Source organism: Astatotilapia calliptera, chromosome 12, assembly GCF_964374335.1.
Source record: "Astatotilapia calliptera chromosome 12, fAstCal68.1, whole genome shotgun sequence".
Classification (NCBI taxonomy): Eukaryota; Metazoa; Chordata; class Actinopteri; order Cichliformes; family Cichlidae; genus Astatotilapia; species Astatotilapia calliptera.
In genome coordinates this window covers 31,329,324-31,347,347 of record NC_137433.1, presented here as the reverse complement: position 1 = coordinate 31,347,347, position 18,024 = coordinate 31,329,324, and the positions used below count along the sequence as shown (strand labels likewise).

General features: G+C 39.8%; 2 protein-coding genes across 4 annotated transcripts; one reads left to right on the top strand and one right to left on the bottom strand.

Moving 5' to 3' along the window:
- Positions 1–276: 276 nt before the first annotated feature.
- On the bottom strand, positions 277–5,971 carry LOC113034417 (cyclin-G2-like). Of its 2 annotated transcripts, XM_026188947.2 has the most exons (8): positions 5,744–5,971; positions 5,125–5,247; positions 4,860–4,997; positions 4,501–4,751; positions 4,291–4,369; positions 4,114–4,212; positions 2,856–3,058; positions 277–1,115 (listed from the first exon to the last, which is right to left on the bottom strand). In XM_026188947.2, the coding sequence occupies exons 2-8, from the start codon at positions 5,245–5,247 to the stop codon at positions 1,004–1,006; spliced, it is 1,005 nt and encodes a 334-aa protein (XP_026044732.1). In that variant the 5' UTR covers positions 5,744–5,971; the 3' UTR covers positions 277–1,003. The 2 variants fall into 2 exon arrangements, with proteins under 2 accessions (XP_026044732.1, XP_026044733.1); XM_026188948.2 differs by lacking the exon at positions 4,860–4,997 and having other exon boundaries at positions 5,744–5,941.
- Positions 5,972–6,005: 34 nt separating this feature from the next.
- LOC113034407 (uncharacterized) lies at positions 6,006–18,022 on the top strand. 2 transcript variants are annotated; one of them, XR_013912486.1, is made up of 23 exons: positions 6,006–6,596; positions 6,679–6,736; positions 7,442–7,581; positions 7,899–8,086; positions 8,212–8,321; positions 8,401–8,704; positions 8,797–8,849; positions 9,095–9,205; positions 9,342–9,423; positions 9,581–9,700; positions 10,727–10,942; positions 11,082–11,318; positions 11,660–11,828; positions 13,093–13,245; positions 13,595–13,707; positions 13,924–14,082; positions 15,334–15,426; positions 15,622–15,744; positions 16,096–16,259; positions 16,559–16,609; positions 16,804–16,865; positions 17,226–17,311; positions 17,827–18,022. XR_013912486.1 is itself a non-coding variant. In XM_026188932.2 (23 exons), the coding sequence occupies exons 1-22, from the start codon at positions 6,464–6,466 to the stop codon at positions 17,266–17,268; spliced, it is 2,955 nt and encodes a 984-aa protein (XP_026044717.2). In that variant the 5' UTR covers positions 6,006–6,463; the 3' UTR covers positions 17,269–17,311; positions 17,827–18,022. The 2 variants fall into 2 exon arrangements, 1 of the variants encoding a protein (XP_026044717.2); XM_026188932.2 differs by having other exon boundaries at positions 17,153–17,311.
- Positions 18,023–18,024: the final 2 nt, after the last annotated feature.

The following is an 18,024-nucleotide window of genomic DNA, read 5'->3' as shown; positions in this document are numbered from 1 at the left end:
TGTCTCTTCTCTTTCCCCTCACCTACTAGCCCAAGACAGCAGCTCTCTTCCTGTTAAAAGAGAGTTCTTCTTCCCCACTGTCCGAAAGTGCTGCTCAAAGGTGATCATTTGAATGTTGGGTTGGGGGATTTTTTTTTTTTGCCATTATAAGGGTTGTAGGGTCTTCATAATACACTTTGAGACAAAAACAAATCTAACTGAATTAATCTTAGAGGTCAAAATGATAAGACTTGACAAAACCTCAAAAAGTAAGAAAATAAAAACAGAACAAAACACTTAAAAAGTATTTTTTTAATTGGAGGGATTATTACTGACCTTCCAACATATTTCACATTATATCTTAATACAATACACATTGAGCACCATGTTTTTTTCTTATTTTTTTACATGTTATGTACATTTTTTTAAAATGTTTTTTTCAGTAAGCTTATCTTGGTAAACATGAAAACATTCACTGTCACATATTAAAAATCATCCATGCATTTACAGGCTGGTATTTTCCCACCACAACGTCATATATTTCACATTAGAATAACATTTGTTAGTTAGCACACTGACATCTGCAGAATACTGTGAGTATGTGTGGCATATAATATATATTAAGAAACAATAAAAGGATGTGGATGTGCTAGTGTGTTAGCTGGTACTCAACAGTGAAGGTGTCTAATTACTGACATCCTAAAGTTGTTACTTGTGCCTCACTAGTTTTCCTGGAATGTGTCGAGTTTAGACACAAACAGAAGACATTCACATGTATTGCCATTGAGCTGCCGAGATATTGCAAATTTCTATTTTGCACTATTATGATATGTTTTTGTTTTTTAGTTTGTTTTACATCAGAATAACAGTAAAATGAATTAACACAGGCACTTAATAATCCAAACCCGTCACTTGGCATACATACGATACACGATACACAAGTGAAACACACAGGTCTGCCCTGAAATCTGTTACAGTTCAGGGGACAAATACACATCTGGTGTTACTGCACAACTGGGAGTCGTTATTCTCTGCAGTTGAGAAAAGTGGAAGGGAAGAAGGCTCCTTCACCGTCGCTTCCTAACGAGCCGCATGGGCTGTCCTCTTCGCAGCTCATGTCCTCACAGGAGTCCTCGCTATGAGACAAGACAGCATTAATACTCAATGTTTCCTTTGTTTAATCGTTACAACCCTACTTACAGTCATTTTGAATGGGATTTAAGCAAAGTCCCACTCGAAACAGCACCAGCACCGTTATTTTTATAGCATTTTCCAAATTGACTTTGATTTCATTGGTTACTGCTAGATAAAATCTTAATCTTGAACAGAATCTGTTATATCTGATAGAAAAACACCTAGAAGCTTTCCTGATTTGACCTAAAATAAGGTTTTAAACAAGCAGCAACCTCCGCAGCAGAAAAACTGAAGTGCCTCTCGTGGCTGCGTGAAGCTGATGGTGGAATTATGGGTGTGGCTGCCTCACACAATAGGACAGTGTCCCATCATAAGCAGCTTTAGCCAATCGCTCTGCCTCACTTTGGTTAATGTGACTCAGTGAAGTGGAGTCTTCACTGTTCAATTTTAGTGAGTAATGTTCTACATTTTGATGCATGCTCAGCCAGTCAGATAAAGCAATCCCAGAAAGTTGAATCTGTTCATCTGGACACGGCGTCAGAAAACATTACGTCCAGATGAACAGAATTAACTTTCTGGGACTGATGTTTTATCATATTTGTAGGTGACCTTCTACTAATAATAAGATTTTTGGGTGTGTGTTTCTGTCTACAGTTTGTAGATGTAGCTTCCCTGCTAGTGTGAGCAAAAAACATTCAAAAAGGAATAAAAGAGAAAACATATTTGATACAGCGGTTGCTAAAACCCTTAGAATTCAGGTTCAAAATGCAGAGTCCTAACTCACAGAGTAAAGTTAGTCTTTGTTTTTATTTTCCTCTGGAAGTTTCTACATTTCTACCACCATCTTTGCTCTCCAAGAGCCACGCCTCACTCTTTTAATGTTTCTGGTTTTGGTTTAGTAGTGAAATCAACTAAGGGAATAATGAGTCCAGAGTTCTATTAATGCTAACCATAACCTAATTGAAAGTTAATTGAGAATAATTCTTCTTCAGCACATATTTAACCAATCATTTTTACAATTCTGCTGTAAAATTAGAACTTGAAAAATGACGTTTTGACTTTTCTTAAGCCATTTGTACACAGCAGTTCTGCAGGCTCTAACCTGCTGGATCTTGAAAAAACAAAACAAAACACACACACATACAAAGTATGCATGTTAGTACTAATATGTGAAGGACAAATTTGTGTTATCTGAATGCAGCTTTACAGATCCTCTTACAAAGTAAATACAATAAGCATGTATGGAGGCTAGGTGGCAAAATAAAAGGCGAATCTATTTTTTCACCTGCTGATCCATCTTATCATCACTTTTTAATACAGTTGCATCCATAGAGCACACATCTCTTTTTTAGGGCATGTTTTACTGTGAGAAATTTGTGTCAAATTATGTACACTAGAGAGAGTCAATATGCAGGACAGAGGATCAAAGGATAAACATAGCAGTCTAACATAAACTGTATCCTAGTATAAAGTCCGTGCGATGTTAGATTGCACTGATATGAGAAGAGATCGGCTAAAACTCCTAAGCGTTCATTGCTATCGACTGTGCTGTTTCCTGTAGTTACCTCTTCTAAACCACTGCATTCCATTAATGTGAATACATTTGCTGTGTGCTACACATGAGCTGTGGAAAATATTCTGACCTGATTTTACCATAATTATCCCATTTAGTTTTCCAAGGAGCCCAGCACACCCGAGAAATCATTATAACACAAAGAAAGTAGAAAAGATTAACTATTAACCTCTCGCTTTCATCCCAGCTTCTCTCGGGAATAGTTGGCAGACCGGGCACACTGAAGTGACTAGTTTGGAGATTCTGAGCCGTCCTCCTTGACACGATCCAAACAAGCTTTTTGTTGTCTGGTTTGTTGCATTCGCTCGAGCGGTACTCCACCATGCACTTGGCCACATGTTCCTTCCAGTGGAGTAGCTCACTGTCACTGATCTGAAGAGAAGAAGAAAAACAGGAAACATCTGAGAGGTTACAAACAGGAATGGCCTTAAAATATATATTTTTTAACAGTTTTCCCATGCACTCTACATGCATTTGGCCAGGCAACAATAAGTAATTTTACACATTTTACAGTCTCCGCGGGATTACACCGGCCAAACTGCAAACAAGTTTTCTGAACACAATTATCTTTAAAAATATAACAGGCTACGTTTACACACCAGATACAGGTGCTTCATCTGGGGGAGTAACATTTACTCTTGACTTTAGACTGGATTTTTAAGGGTTTTAAAAGCATATTAGTGGTCACCATGTCTCTAAGGGAGAGACTTTGTCTGCTGCTTGTAAATTTTTCAGTTTTAATAAAAATTAGACTTGTTTTGCAGTCATGTCTGGTCGCACCGTTTCTGTTTGGACTTTCATGTTGAGTGGGGTGAGACAGCTCCTCCAAACACAGGGATAGGTGAAACAAAGACAACATGTTTTTGGCTGGAGACAGAAAAGTTGGTGCCAAACGAGTTGGAAGAAAAAGTCTAAATATAAATAGCTTCAAATTCTCATTTCACAGCTATGATAAGACTACAGTGAAACTGCCAAAACATTAAAAACCACAACATCAGGGATGTGGAAGCTCATCTGGCTCCATCACAATTCCCGAGTTGCTTCCCATTGAAAGAAAAAGAAAGAAAGAAAAGAATTAAAAATGTGACCTTGACCTTGGGCAAAAGTTGGGTGAAGACGCATTAGGTGATAATTATGTGCAATCCTGATTAAATAATGACCAATATTGTAGCAGGAGTCGCAATTCTTGTGAACTGTGAACAGATGCATGGATGGATGACGGACTCCTGACTCATAAGTACATTAAACCTTCAGCTCGATGAGCTAAAATATCATCAAACAAAATTTTTCTTGTGAAAAGTACACTATAAAAACTAAAAACTAATATGATAATACCCTGATAATACCCTTGTTACTAATATATTATGATGGAATAATACTGACTGTTTGAGAGAGGATTTAGCTGCTGCACCCTATTCTCTTCATACCTTTACATGTCTTTGGAACTGCTGGACAGTCTTCAACAACATGACTGACTGGGGGGCTTCAAATTCCTGAGCAATGAGGGCCAGCGCCAGCACGGATGGCTGTGAAGAAGAACAGATTAATTAGTCCTGATACTCCAAACTAATGCTGCTATGCTGTAAAAGTGTCACCTTGCTTACTTTTGCTTTAGAGAAAACAAGCCGGCATAAGCAGGCTTTTAGCTGGGCTTCCAGTCTCCCAATGCTTGGGATCTCCTCCCTTAAAATATAGAGGGAATCCTAATGTGATCTGCTAGTACAAGCCTCAGTCAGCAGTAACTATTTGACCAGCTCCAATCAGTCTGGAGCAGCATTAGCAACAAGAAAAAGTAAATACAAAAAAATATTTACCTTCCAGCAGACAGGGATGTGAAGGCGGAGTAGTAGAGGTGTAGAAAGGTTAAGGCTGTCACTGCTTTGGGCTCCACACTGAGCTTCTCTGAGATGATCTTCTCCATACGACACAGGTCTGACACGGTGAACTTGCTTTGGCTGATGCGAATAAGCTCATGAGTGGGTGAGACATTGCTTTCCTCCTCAACCATTTTGGCAGCAATGTGAAGACAGCAAACTCCAATACAGGGCAAATGCTTAGGCTGCACCTATCATCAACAGAAATGAGCCAAAATCCAATGAATCAAAGTCAAAGGAGACTAAAGGGCATTAAACATGCACAGTTGCAGTCTTGGCGTTTAACTTGGAATTCTTACTTTCATAATGGTGAGAAATCTATCAAGTAAATTGACAGCTTGAACAAAAGTTTGGGTGCAGTAGCCAAAGAAGCTGGTCAGGCTCCACAGTTCTTCCACTCTGGTGTCTCTGCATTTTGCAGATACTCCGCTGTGATTCTACAAATGTACCACTATATATTAGAAAGGCATCACTGAAAATAGCAGTCATTTTAGCAAACACATATGCCTGCAAACACAGCTTTAAAAAAAACTCCACAAAAACAAAAGTAGGTCAGTGGGCTACCTCTGTGGAGGCAGACTCCATCAACTTCAGGCCAGTCTCCCTGGGAAGAAAGTTGTACTCTGTCGCACAGCATGACTTCAACTCTTTCAAGAGCAAACTGTCAACGTCCTGAAGATCCCTCATCTGGAAAACAACACAGTGTAATATTTGTATCCAAGAGACTGTCAGAGTAACCCTATGTTGACTGTAACTGTTGCCTCCTAAACCACACCTACAGGCTGTCCGGTATCCCTACGAAAAAATAAATAAATAACTAATCTGGTATATAACCTGACGATCGTTACAATATTATAAGTGATTTATTAAGTGAATGCATAAAATATGCCGAAGCACAACTACTAAACCACCACCAAATCGAAGTAGATGTAGATATTTGAGCTAAATGACCACTGACCTGAAACTAGGTCACCGGGCTAATCCAAACAGGGAGATGATTTCATATTACAGAGTTAATAGAGCTAGGCTATTTCCTTCTTTTGGGTTTTAGAAATTGTGTTTTGAAAAACAAAAACATCAATAATTGCCAAAAAAAACCCCAAAAAACATTCGGGGGCGTCACCCACACAAAGTACTCCAGCGTAAGCTAACTTAGCTAGCGCTAATCAAGCAGTCGTTTTACCTTGCCCAGGAGCGGAAGGCGTGCAGGATAGTAACAGCTCCGTGACTTCAATTTAGATTTCACTCCTCCATGTTTCCATTTTGATTGGGATGATTGACGAGAAATAATAAAATAAGACCTCGATCACCGTCGAAGAGCGACGACCCCCTCCCCGCCGCCCGTAATAAACAAGCAGCTCCGGACCTGCTGGGGAAAACTACTTTAACCATCATGCATCTCTAGAAACGCAACGTCTTGCCTGTTGGCGTCACAAAGTGGCACAAAAAGGCGCCTGTTGGCGGTGACAGTCGTCGGCAGTACTTATGTTTACGGTTTACGGTCACTTAACCGATAAACTTGCAGTTCATCGGTTCTGACTTTCACATACAAGTCTGTCATTATATTTTAACGGTTACACTCAAAGACCGCTCAACTACGTCGACCAAATTAGCTACGGATTAGTGATGGCTCTTGTAGCACGGCTCCCAAAGAAGAGCTGGCTCTTTTGGCTCCCAATTGCTCTTAATATATTACCATCTGTAGCCTCATATTTTATCTTTATTTGGCAAATATGATGGGAGTTGGCTCTTCCAATTAGAGCCGATGCTTTTGCGCATGACACGTCACTACCACCGATGCTGTTTCCATGGTGATGAAACTGCGCGCTCTAGCAACTCGTTAGCAGTTGTCATTTCCAGGTTCTTGTAAATGTCTTAATCAATGACTTGACATAAAAATGAGATGTCTTCCACGGGGTCCCAGCCCTCTGAGCCCCAGAGCTATAGGCTTTCCATCAATAGTGCCACTAACGTTTTACGATACCATTACACAGCGAAAGATAGAACAGCAACAGCGGCAGGAACTGGAACCGCTGGTAAGCTAAATAAGCAAAGTATTGCCTGTTAGTATGCTAAACTTTGTTTCAGTAACTTGGACGGTTCCTATTTACTTTACAGATCCCCATGATGGCCCTCTTCCGTTGAGATTCAACAGTGTGACACTGGAGGAGCTGAGGTAAGGTTCCTCACCATAACTTAACAGCTTTTGCACTGAAAAAATGACGCGCACTACGTTTTTTGTCCCAAAGATGCTAAAGGACAGACCCAATGAAAGATAAACATTAAAAAAAAGAACTTAGACTTGCTTCTTTCACTCTATTGCACTGTATTGTCAAGATTAAAAATGTCCTGTCTCACAGTGAACTGAAAGGTAGATCATGCATGTGCCACTCTTGGATGGACTGTTATAATTCCTATTAATCCGGCTGTTCTAAAAGCTCCCTGAAAAAGCATCCAAATCATCAAATCGCCATCCAAGTCACAGCAGCAAGAGTATTAACAGGGACTGGAAAGAGAGATCGCATTTGTCCCGTGTTGGCTCCCTGTTGAAGCCAAAATTGAATATCTTAGAGACCTCATAGTACCATATTATCCTAACAGAGCACTTCATTGTAAGACTGCCCTGTCAGGCTTACTTGTGGTTCACTGTGCTTTAAGTAAAGTGGGAGGCAGAGCCTTCAGCTATCCTCTCCTGTGGAGCCAGGTCCTGGTTTTGATGCATGGCAGTCTTCCTCACAGCTTTAACGATTAGGCTTAAAACATTCTGTTTTGATCAAAGAAAATAAATCAGGCTGTGCTGCAGTGGGTACCATTAGTAAACAAATCTGAACTGAATTCACTGTATGAGTTAGTCTAAGCCTGAGCTTCTATGTATTGACAGTGATGAGCTTGATCGCCGCACCAAAGAAACCCAGAGACTACAAGAAGAGGTGGAAAATGCAACTAAGGTGGTTCTGGAGAGATTTGGCGGCAGCTGTAGGTCACCTGGACAAAGCTGCCATGATATTAAACCTCATATCTGTAAGTACAAGTGTTTCCACACATCTTGTTTATGCCGCTCTAACTTGAAAGATGGGGGGGAAATGTGTTATCTAATGGCTTATTTATTATTGTTTTACAAAATCCAGAGTAGAATAAAATGGCTGAAAACTAAAGGCACAGAAGTACTGAAGCTCAAATTCTTCTAAGCTATTTGGGTCTCAGAAAATGTTTAAATCCAAATAACTAGCATGCATACACAGATATGAAGGGAAAGAATTCAACATAAACAAACACCCTAGCTTAACAGTGACAGTGTACGCTCTGAGTGTTTTAAACATCTGTTGCTGTTTTGGCAGATGACTCTCCTGGAGATTCCTCCTTTCTTCCAACCCACCAGCAGGCAGTGACTCAGCCTTTGGTCTTTGGTCTGGATATTTTAAACCAGGAAGTAGCCCAAAGGGACATCAGCTCTCCTGGAAAGCAGGTGTTAGAAAATGCAATGGATGACTGCCTTCAGCAGCTGTCAGACTTGCAGCTCAACAAGGTTCATATTTTATTGCAGCCATGAAATCTTATGTAATAGTTTGGTCATGTGTGATGTTAATAGCAGAGGAGGGTAGTGCACTCTCTGCATTATGTATCTTTTATGTTTCATCTCCCCAAACACAGACAGTTAATCAAGCTGAACAAGAAACATGCTGTCCTCAGAAAGCCATCACAAACCTGAAAACTGAGCTGCATAAAGTCCAGATGGAGAATGATGCCCTGTCTGACCTGAGGTGAAAACACAGATACAGTTCTACATATATAAAATAAAATGCCTGAATCACTTTGACCCACAAATCTTTTGATTTATAGATTAAAGGATTCGAGGAAACACGTTGATCAGATGGAAAAGATGCTGTGCTTGTTGGAAGAGCTTCAGAAACTCAAAAGGTCGAGGGACAAGAAGCTGCAGGAGATGGAGAATGAGGCGGTCGCGCTTAATAGGAAAGTTGAAACATTGGAGCAGACCATAAAGGAGGTGTATCATACATTGGATGGGAAACAATCTGAGCACTCAGTTACCAGCACTAAACATGAGAATCGCAAAACGCAGCAATTTATTCCTAATAAGGCAAATGTGGATCTCAATGACAAGCTACAGGAGAGGCCTTTTTTGGTAAGTGATAGCATTCAGTAGAGTACAATAATGGGTGTATTTTGCAAAAAAAATATGACTCTCATGATTTATTTCTTTCTGTTTCATATCAGTCAGAAGAACAGATGGGGAACAAGGAATACAGTGGAGCAATTGAACAAGAAAGGTATATCATTTTCCTAACTAATCAGTGAATTCTGTCATTTACTGAATGTCAACAACTGCCCATCACAGATTCTTAGAGCTGGGTTTGTCAAACCTGTTGTACAAAAGCTAAAGATTTTCCATTCACTCACACGAAGTACAAAGTAAAGCAGCAAATTTACATCAAAGAAACAAAGTAAACTTAAAAAGTTGCTGTGCCCTACCTTAACCGTGTAAATAAACCCTGTGCAAAATGTGTCAACTTAGACTGGAACACCTCATTTCAACTCTTGGCCAGGAGATGGCGATGTTGACTGATATACTGAGCTCATCGAAAGACAACAGCTTCAACTTGTGTGCCAAAGTGGAATTGCTCAAGTAAGTGGCTGTGAAAAAATGTCTTCTTTTTATTATTCATCAGATAGTTTGCAGTGATAACTCCCTGCTGGTTTCTGTATTACTGTAAACCTGTCAGACAATATGAGAAGTATTCACTCATGATTTGTATACCCAGAAAATTCACCGTGAGACCGCCCTCACTGCACGAGTATCAGGCCAGAGAATTGGAGTCAACCTTTTCCAGCCTTAAAGATAAGGTAAAGATGATGTTGAAAAGATGAAGTTATTAAGTCAGGCAGATATAAATTCGCTTCTCTGAACTGTGCTGCTTGGATATGGAGAAGCAGCACCAGTAAATGGCCAGTATGTGCGTCTTTTTTATGTGGTTTGTGAATGTGTTTTGTCATGTTGTAGGTTTGTGGTCTGGAGCAGCAGCTAAGTGAGGCTCAGACGCAGCTCTTGAGTGCTCAGCAAGAAAAAGACAAATCATTGCAACAGGCAATGGAACTTCATTCTCAGCTTAAACAACATAAGGTGTGGTACCACAGTTTTGCTTCTGTGCATAAACTGTTATGTCGGTGTATTAAAGTACAGTGGTTATGCCGGATTAAACTTTGTGTCAAGTTTAGGTAAAATTATGTAATTTATTTAATCTGCTTGTGAAACTTCTTTAGCTGTAGGTGGGAGTGGTCAAAGACAATTAGCAAAACCAGAAGGAGGCTTTTTATAAATGGATGGGTTTTAAGGTTACTAAGGCAGTATAAACTGAGCCTGTACCACCCCTCTTGTAATAACTAATATTTTCATACTGTTCTTATGTACTGCACCGCCATCTATACAATAGGGCAACAATTTCCTTTATAGCAACTGAAGTTTGAACATCCTGACTGATCAGGTCTTTCTGTAATGCCAACACTAGAAGGCTGGAGTTCATTGTTGCTGTGAGGCAATATGTAAAAAACAATGTAACTGGGCATGCAAATTACAAAGCAACAACACTATCCAAGAGACCTGGGTTTTTTTCTGTCTTAAAGTTAGCCTTTGGGCATTAGCTAAGGATGGAAGCATGATCATTGAGGTAATGAGCCTGTGTTACCTCAGTTAAAAGAAGTCTGTGTATTTTCCTGTTATTTGATAAATAAAATGTGTTGCCAAAGGCTGAGGAAAGGAAATACAGTGTTTTTTATACAACTCTGGTGATTTTTTTCAGTCACCCAAACAAGCTATTTAGGCATACACTGGTCATACACTGGGCAACTGCTATCTCCCGCTTGGCATTAGTGTTGTGTAACGAATAAAGTTTTTTCCCACATGCCATCTAAAGACACAAAAGCTAATTGGACTCAGTAGTTGTCATTTCCAGTTGGTTATTTAGCCCATGTGGATTCAACAAGGTTGCTGTTAATTTTGGCCTCATGATTTACTATACTCACAATCTTACTATGTAAGGAGCAGTTCTCAACGTTCAGAGAGGGTTGCCTTAATGTGTAAAATTCCAAAAGATTATAATTTTTGCCCATTCCAGTGCAGGCAACTCACTGTGCTTCCTGCTTTATCCAGAGGTGCTGTGACCAGCAGCAGTGTGAGCTCCAGGAGGGATTAAAGGTCCTTCGAGGGCAGCTGAAGGTGACTAAGGAGCAGCTTCACCAAGCTGGGGAGGAGAAAACCCGCCTAGAGGCCCTGCTGGAGCAGAGGGACCACGAGGGAAGGAAATCCCAGGAACTCCTGTGGGAGAAAGACAAAGAATTCCACTTAAAGCAACAAGAAACTCATCAAGTAATACACTTAAGAAAATGTGTTTGTGTCAGGTGCTTTTTTTTCTTTAGAGAGAATATTTTTAATGTTTTTTATTAATTTTTTGGGGGGTTGAGAGATCACCATTTTCAGTGAATTCAGGTTTAAATATTTTTTTTAGCATCTTAACAGGTTAAAAGAGGCTCAGAGTCAGTGCCAGACCCTGCAGATAGAACAAGAGACATTGAAGCTGAAGCTGAGTGACAGAGAGAAGACGATAGATCTTCTAAAGTTCCAGATCGAGAGCAGCATCCAGATGACAGTCCAACAAAGCTGCACCATCGATGATCTTCAACAGGAGAACAGCCTCCTCAGCAACCAGCTCAACCAGCACAAGCTGGAGATGCAGCAGCTAAGGGTCAGAAGCAAGTATTAGGTCAAAACACATTTTTCCCTTTCTTTTTTCCTGTTGACATGTCCTAATGCAGGGGTGGGCAATTCCAGGCCCCGAGGGCCAGTGTCCTGCAGGTTTTAGATCTCACTTTGGGTCAACACACCTGAATCACATGATTAGTTTGTTACCAGGCCTCTGGAGAACTTCAGGACATGTTGAGGAGCTAATTTAGCCATTTAAATCAGCTGTGTTGGTTCAAGGACACATCTAAAACCTGCAGGGACACCGGCCCTCAAGGCCTGGAGTTGCCCACCCCTGTCCTAATGCCACCTTTTCTCTTTTTTCTATTACCATTTGCCGGTAAGGCTGAGGTAGATCGCCATAAGTCCCACCTGGCTGCTGTAGAGCATGAGAGACGACAGCTCGAGGCCTCTGTGGCTGAGCAGAGCCAGCGCATCCGGGAGGAGACTCTGGAGAAACAGCAGCTTACCACCCAGCTGGAACTGCGACGTGTGCAGTTAGTTAGCCTTACTAGTGAGTTGAATGTACCCTGTTTCACAATCAGTGAAATAAGGTGACTGGTTAAAGCGTAGTCTGATGAAAGTTTAAAGATGCTGTTCAGCTGATTAATGATGATTCTGTTGACAGTAATGTTTAAGTGATCTGTGGTTAACACAAATCTGCCATTTCTCTTGTTATTCATTCCCTTTAAAGAAAACTGTGTAATTAACCAAATTGTGGTTTAGGAGAATTGTTTACACCCTTACTGTCTGTGACATGCAGTTTGTCTCACACTATGCAATAGAATATCTTAAAAAAGGCTTTAGGTTTTGTAAGAGAGGCATTCCACTCAGACACTCAGACTTTGAGGAGAATTTAGCAAAAGCATTGTAATCTTGGTAAGAGTCTGATTTCCAGGGAGAAAAAAAGCTGTTTAAAAACTTCTCTTTGGGAAAAGCCAGCAAATAGATTAAAGTTATTACAGTTACATTCAGGTGTTAACCAATGAAATTTAATTTAATTTAGATAACACTCAAAAATACCTTCATAGTAAGCACAGAGAAGTGTTTGAAGTTTTGTGCTTGATTACCTTGAATGATAGACCCTGACTCTGTTCTGTTACTGAGTGGAGACATGGATAGTTATTTATGTGTTTGTTTGTTTTTATCTTTCATTTTAAGAGGAATTCCTGTTGAAATTAAATCTCTTTTACCAGGGTGACCTTGTTCCCTTGCCCTCATTACAGTACTAACCTAAGTATCAGTGTCCAGGTTAATATAGACATGTCTGAAATGTGCTGCCTAGAATAGTAAGCTGGCAAAGTACATTTTTACTGTATTCAGGGTTTTCCTGCACATATCAACGACCCTCACTGAAGACAGCTTAATTTTCTCAATTTTAAAACACATTATTTCTTATCAAATGGACAACAACGACAGGAGAATGCAAAACGTTTTGTTAAGTGTAAGAACACTGTGTAAACCCTGTATAACATAAGCTAAGCATCCATCTTTGGGTCGTCTGATACCTCTAATCAATAAACTGCTGAAGTCAAGCCTTCCATTTACCAGGAATTACTGTGTAGACCATGGAGGCGTTTCTTGAAAAACTTTAGCTCTCCTGGCTTTTAGTCTAATCAAATTATCTTCTTGTCCTGCTGTGTTAAGAAAGCAAAGAATTATGTTTGGTATGTTTACACTGTTAACCAAGCCCTTCTGTTGTGGTGTGTGTTTGCTTATGTGTTACCGTCTATTTCTCTCTCTGGACGTAACACGTGTTTGTCCGGGCACGATTTCAGAGGAGCACAAGGAGCTGCAACGGCTGCACAGCTGTAAGAACGAGGAGCATGAGGGTGTGGTGCTGAATCTTCAGAGTCAGATAAGGAACGCCCACGATGAGCTAGATCAGATCCAGAGCACCTTGGGGACCCTCAAAGGGGCTGACAGACATGGTTTGATCAATGTTTATAATTTAAAATGCAACTTAATTAAAAGTCTTCATGAACAAATAAAACTCTGAGGAACTGCTTGTGATTTTCATATATATTTGGTCAGGTGCACAGATTACAGTGAAGTACTTTCACGTTAGCGACCTTTAGTATCACAGAGACATTTTGCATTTCAGAGAACAAAAAATTTAATATTAGTGAAATGTATTCAATTCACTTTCTGACCTCCTGTGCTTCATTTCAGTCTGAGAGATGTAATCTGTAATTCCCTACCCTGTAATCCATCCTAAAGAAGAGCTCTGTGATTATTTATGTTGCCATCTTTCTGTCCCATGGTTTGACTCCACTTCAGGCCTCCAGGTAGCCTTGGACATGCAGAAGGAGATCACTGGCAGGAGAGAGCAGGTGGACTTGATGCAGAGCAAAATTCAACATCTGGAGGAGAAAGTGGAGAAGCTGCATCACGTGAGCTTTTACCATGTTAACTTTTGACAAGTTAGCTCTTGATGACATAGCAGTCAAAATGTCTTAATCAGTAGTCTTCAAATATGCAACACTATACAACTGTTTTTTGGGGGGTTTTTTGTTGCTTTTTTGGCAGTTAATTTTTCATACTTTTTCCAGTTCTTCACATTCATCTGAAGTGAGATAGGCATTACTCCATGTTCTCTTCTTGTCCAGGAGAAAGACTGCCAGAACTTGGAGACCGAGCGTCAGCTCCAGGAACTAACCTTCGTCAGGGAGGAGAAGAGACAACTTGCTAACGAGCTGGAGGTGCTTCGCTCCAAAGATCAGCAGTTAACAGATAGGATCAGTGAGCTGGAGGCAATCCTTCACAAGGTGGCATTCATTTACACTTCATTTTAGTCATGACACAATTTTTGACACCTGCAATTTTTAGAAGCGTGAATATGTTGGTGACTGCCTGAAACATGCAGAGGTTTGAGTGTAAGCAGTGTGCGGTGAAGAATAAATGTTTTAAAATACACTTTCTCCTCAGGGGGTAACTGTTTTCTTTTTTAACAGTTTCCCCTGTTTGCTTTTTTTTCCTTTGCTGACACTGTTTAATAAAATCATAAAATGCTCTTTACTCTTCTAATTATGGCCTGAACTTTACTGGACCATTGTAACACCTTGATTCTTTTCTTTTCGGCCATCCTGATGTAGATTTGCTGCTGTGCTTGTGATCATTGTCCTGTTCCGTGACACAGTTACGGCCAAGCGTCAGCTGACACATATATGACCACATATTTGATTTTAGAATACTTTAACATACAGAGGAGTTCATGGTCGACTTAATGACTACAGGTCCCATGGCTGCAAAACAAGCCCATTTCATCCCTTTGACTTGGCATGAAGTATTTAAGCTGATAATGCTCTGTTTGGTTTTGTGGCTGTGCATTATGGCCAAATGTTTCCACTTTGACTTTGAAGAACATCGTTCTAGAGGTCCTGTGGTTTGTTCAGATTTCACTTAAGCTGTGTAGCCTGTTCTTTTTAGAGAGAGAGGAAGCTTTCTCCTGGAAACCCTTCCAAGCAAGCCATACTTGTTCAGCTTTCTTCAATAGTCATGCACCGGAACATTTAACATGCTAACTGGCCTGTAGAGTTGGAGAGGTAGCTTTTGGGTTTTTTCCTAATTCTCTGAGCAATGCGCAGTCTGATGTTGCTGGGGTATCCATTCATGGGACGATTTTGGCATTGTGTTAATTAAACAGCTGAATGCACCAGACCAAGCTGCCAAAATTCTGGTTTTATACAGGTGTTCAAGTCTGATGATTAGAAAATCCAGTGCATTTTGATTAGTAGCACCTGGCTGACTCTTATGGAAGCAGTACATAATCTTCCCCATTTACATGATGGGCCCACATGCTTCTGTTAATGTTCATTATCCTTTTTAAATAAAAATTAATTAAAAGATTCTACAATTGGTAGCATCATACTTTCCTGTTTCCCAAAGAATAATTGTGTTCCTTTTGAATTAAAAGTTCAAAATTTTATAGAGACAAGTATAAAAAGGAACTTTGTCAGTCCTCTTGTATCTCTGTTTGTGTCCCAGTGTGACCGCAGTTTCTTTTTGTATTTCAAAAGATGTCGGAGAGCTTTGCAAACTGTCAGGATTTTATCCAGCTGCGGGAGCAGGAATATTTCCGCTTAAAACTCCACCATGCCCTCCACTTGAAGGTAAAGCTGTTCTACATAATTAGTAGGACAGAGCTTTTTTATAATCAAGAATATGCTGTATTCTATGTCTGTGTATAGAAAAAAACACAATAAGTGCTCAATGCTAAGGTTCTCAGCTGTGTGTTAGGCTAGGCTATAATTTTTAAATATTGCACATCTTTCAGTGGGAGACATGACCACATTTGTTTTCTGTAGGAGCTCCAAGGTCAAAATCTGCACACAGCTCTGAAAGTGTGTCCACCTGATCTGGACTCCCTGATCCCATCTGCACACACTGCTCCACCTTCCTCCCAGCATGCCTTCAACGCCAAGATCAAGGTACAGTGAGAAACTCCCTATATCTCGCCTATCCCTCCTGCTTTCAGTCTGTCAAGTGCTAGTGTGAATCATTTTATTTGGCTGTACAGACACGAGACATCTGCTCAGCCTTTGAATTGCATTCCTGGAGCTGGGAAAGAAAACAGACTGTAAATAATTTCAACACAGGGTTGAAATGCTATTTGTGTTGGACTGCGGAGACAGTTTTATGTGTTTTTATTGATTTAATTCAGATAAAAGAAGACTGTCCCATATATTTTGATTTCACTGTTAAAAATGAACATTTTAATAAATATATTACCAAATATCACTTCATTTACATTGTCATGCACATCTTTTTGGCTGCTGAAGTCAAGGAGGCAGCTGGAGAGCCCCACTTGTGAGCTCAGATCTCTTGACAAAATCCTGAGAGGAGGGATTTTGGAGAACCCTGGACCACACACCGATAACAGCACCACTGGCAGCAGCTTCCACAGGAGGAGGTCTGCACCAGAGAGAGTACACAGAACCGCATTGTACGTCTGGCTCAGTTCCCACACACCCCAAGCATTAGCTTTATTCTTAGGCCGACTTAGGTCACATATGGAAATCATGTGATATTTCTAAGTGAGCAAGAAATCATAGATGAGCCCTGCGTGGTGAGTGCTTTCACTGACCACACAGTTTCAAAGTCTATGTTGTAATATAAAATGTAAAAAAATTGCCTTTTATCATTCAAATGCTTGTATGTACCCAAATTTCTGCTGTACTCTCATACGCTCTTGTTATATCTCACTTTACCCATATTGTAATATTTCTTTTGTCTGTGACGCAGAACTGATCATTGCGATACTGGCTACAAACTGAGGAGAAATACCTTCAGCAGGTAGGGAAAGTGCCCCTTGTTTTTGTTTTTCTAAATATTTTGCATGACTTTGTGAGTGTGACTTTCCCTAAGGCTGTGAGATGATCCCACCATATAGCCATGTGACCTGTTACCTCTCATGAAAGGTCCTGCAGTGTGCTACAGGCCTGTAAAGCAATGTAATGAATCTCTGTTTGCACACACACTGTGTACAGCGAGCTATGTTTCCTGAAGACAGCTGAACCAGATGAGAAAATAATCAAGTCCTTCAGTCAGAGTGAGTTTCATAAGCAGTTTTTATTTAATATATCTAATTTCTTATTACTAAGCATTAATTTATTTTATTTTAATTTAATTTTAGACCTGCAACAGTTTCTTGTCACTATTAATTGGTCTTGGTTGTTGTTTGGTTAAATACGCAGGTTTTTTTAAGTTACTGAACAAGAAAATCATCAAGAAAATATTTAATAGATAGTTTAATAGATAACTCTAGATAATGCAAGATAGAGCAGTTTAATAAAATAAGATTTGGTTTAAATCTGTAACAGACACTCTGCTTTTTAGGCAATTTTATATTAATACCAGAGACTGCAGTGAGGGATACTTCCTCACCACCACTACTCTCACTGGGTCGCAGGTCACCAGTCCACTCTCTCCTGACCTCTGACCCCAACAACTAACAGAGACACGTCAAAATGCTTCTGAACCCCTCTTCTTTTATCAGTAAGTTCTTAAAGTTCTTAATGATCACAACTGAGCAAAACTGAGGTCATTCAGACAGTAGTCAGGAACAAACCAAACTGATTTGAACACTTTTACTTTGAAAACTGTTTCCTGCTGTTGATGATAGTTACAGTTACATTGTTTTAAAAAACATGTTACAAGCATTGTTCACTCTACATCGATATCATGACATGAGTCAACTGTTTGTACAGATTGAGTCATTTATAGTTTATTCTTTTACTGGAGAGATCAAGGCAACCATTTCAGAGTCTTTGAATGTGTAGGAAAGGCTGAATAACATCAACAAGAAGAGTCATGTAGTTAAAGGTAAGTCAGTAACAGATGAAAAGACTTTTAGGTGTGACAGCAGCTGAAATCCAGTTCTGCGTTAAAGGCTATTACACTTGTCCTTTAGCATCTCACAGCATCTCATGCTTAACATTCCATTGTGTTTCTGATTGATCATAATCTGTCAAATATCATACCTTTATGTTTTTTTCTTTTTTGTCTTACAGATGCCTCATTTTTCAAAGGTCACAAGAATGAACTCTGACAGCAGAAAGTTTTGAAAAAACAAGAATTTCACTCACATGTACTGTACCAGTGTACCTCCACATGTGATGTGACAATAAAAGTGATTTGATTTGATTTGATTGATTTGAAAAAACAATCAGCTGTATTATCATGTTTAAATAAAGTGCTTGAAAAATGTG

Coding starts and splice junctions, on each gene's coding strand:
- LOC113034417 (XM_026188947.2), bottom strand. CDS start 5,247: ATGAGGGATCTTCAGGACGTTGACAGTTTGCTCTTGAAAGAGTTGAAG. Junction 4,752..4,859: donor GATTTCTCACCATTATGAAA/GTAAGAATTCCA, acceptor TGTTGATGATAG/GTGCAGCCTAAGCATTTGCC. Junction 1,116..2,855: donor AGCTGGGATGAAAGCGAGAG/GTTAATAGTTAA, acceptor CTTGTCTCATAG/CGAGGACTCCTGTGAGGACA.
- LOC113034407 (XM_026188932.2), top strand. CDS start 6,464: ATGTCTTCCACGGGGTCCCAGCCCTCTGAGCCCCAGAGCTATAGGCTT. Junction 13,246..13,594: donor CAAAGGGGCTGACAGACATG/GTTTGATCAATG, acceptor ACTCCACTTCAG/GCCTCCAGGTAGCCTTGGAC. Junction 16,610..16,803: donor AGGAGAAATACCTTCAGCAG/GTAGGGAAAGTG, acceptor CACTGTGTACAG/CGAGCTATGTTTCCTGAAGA.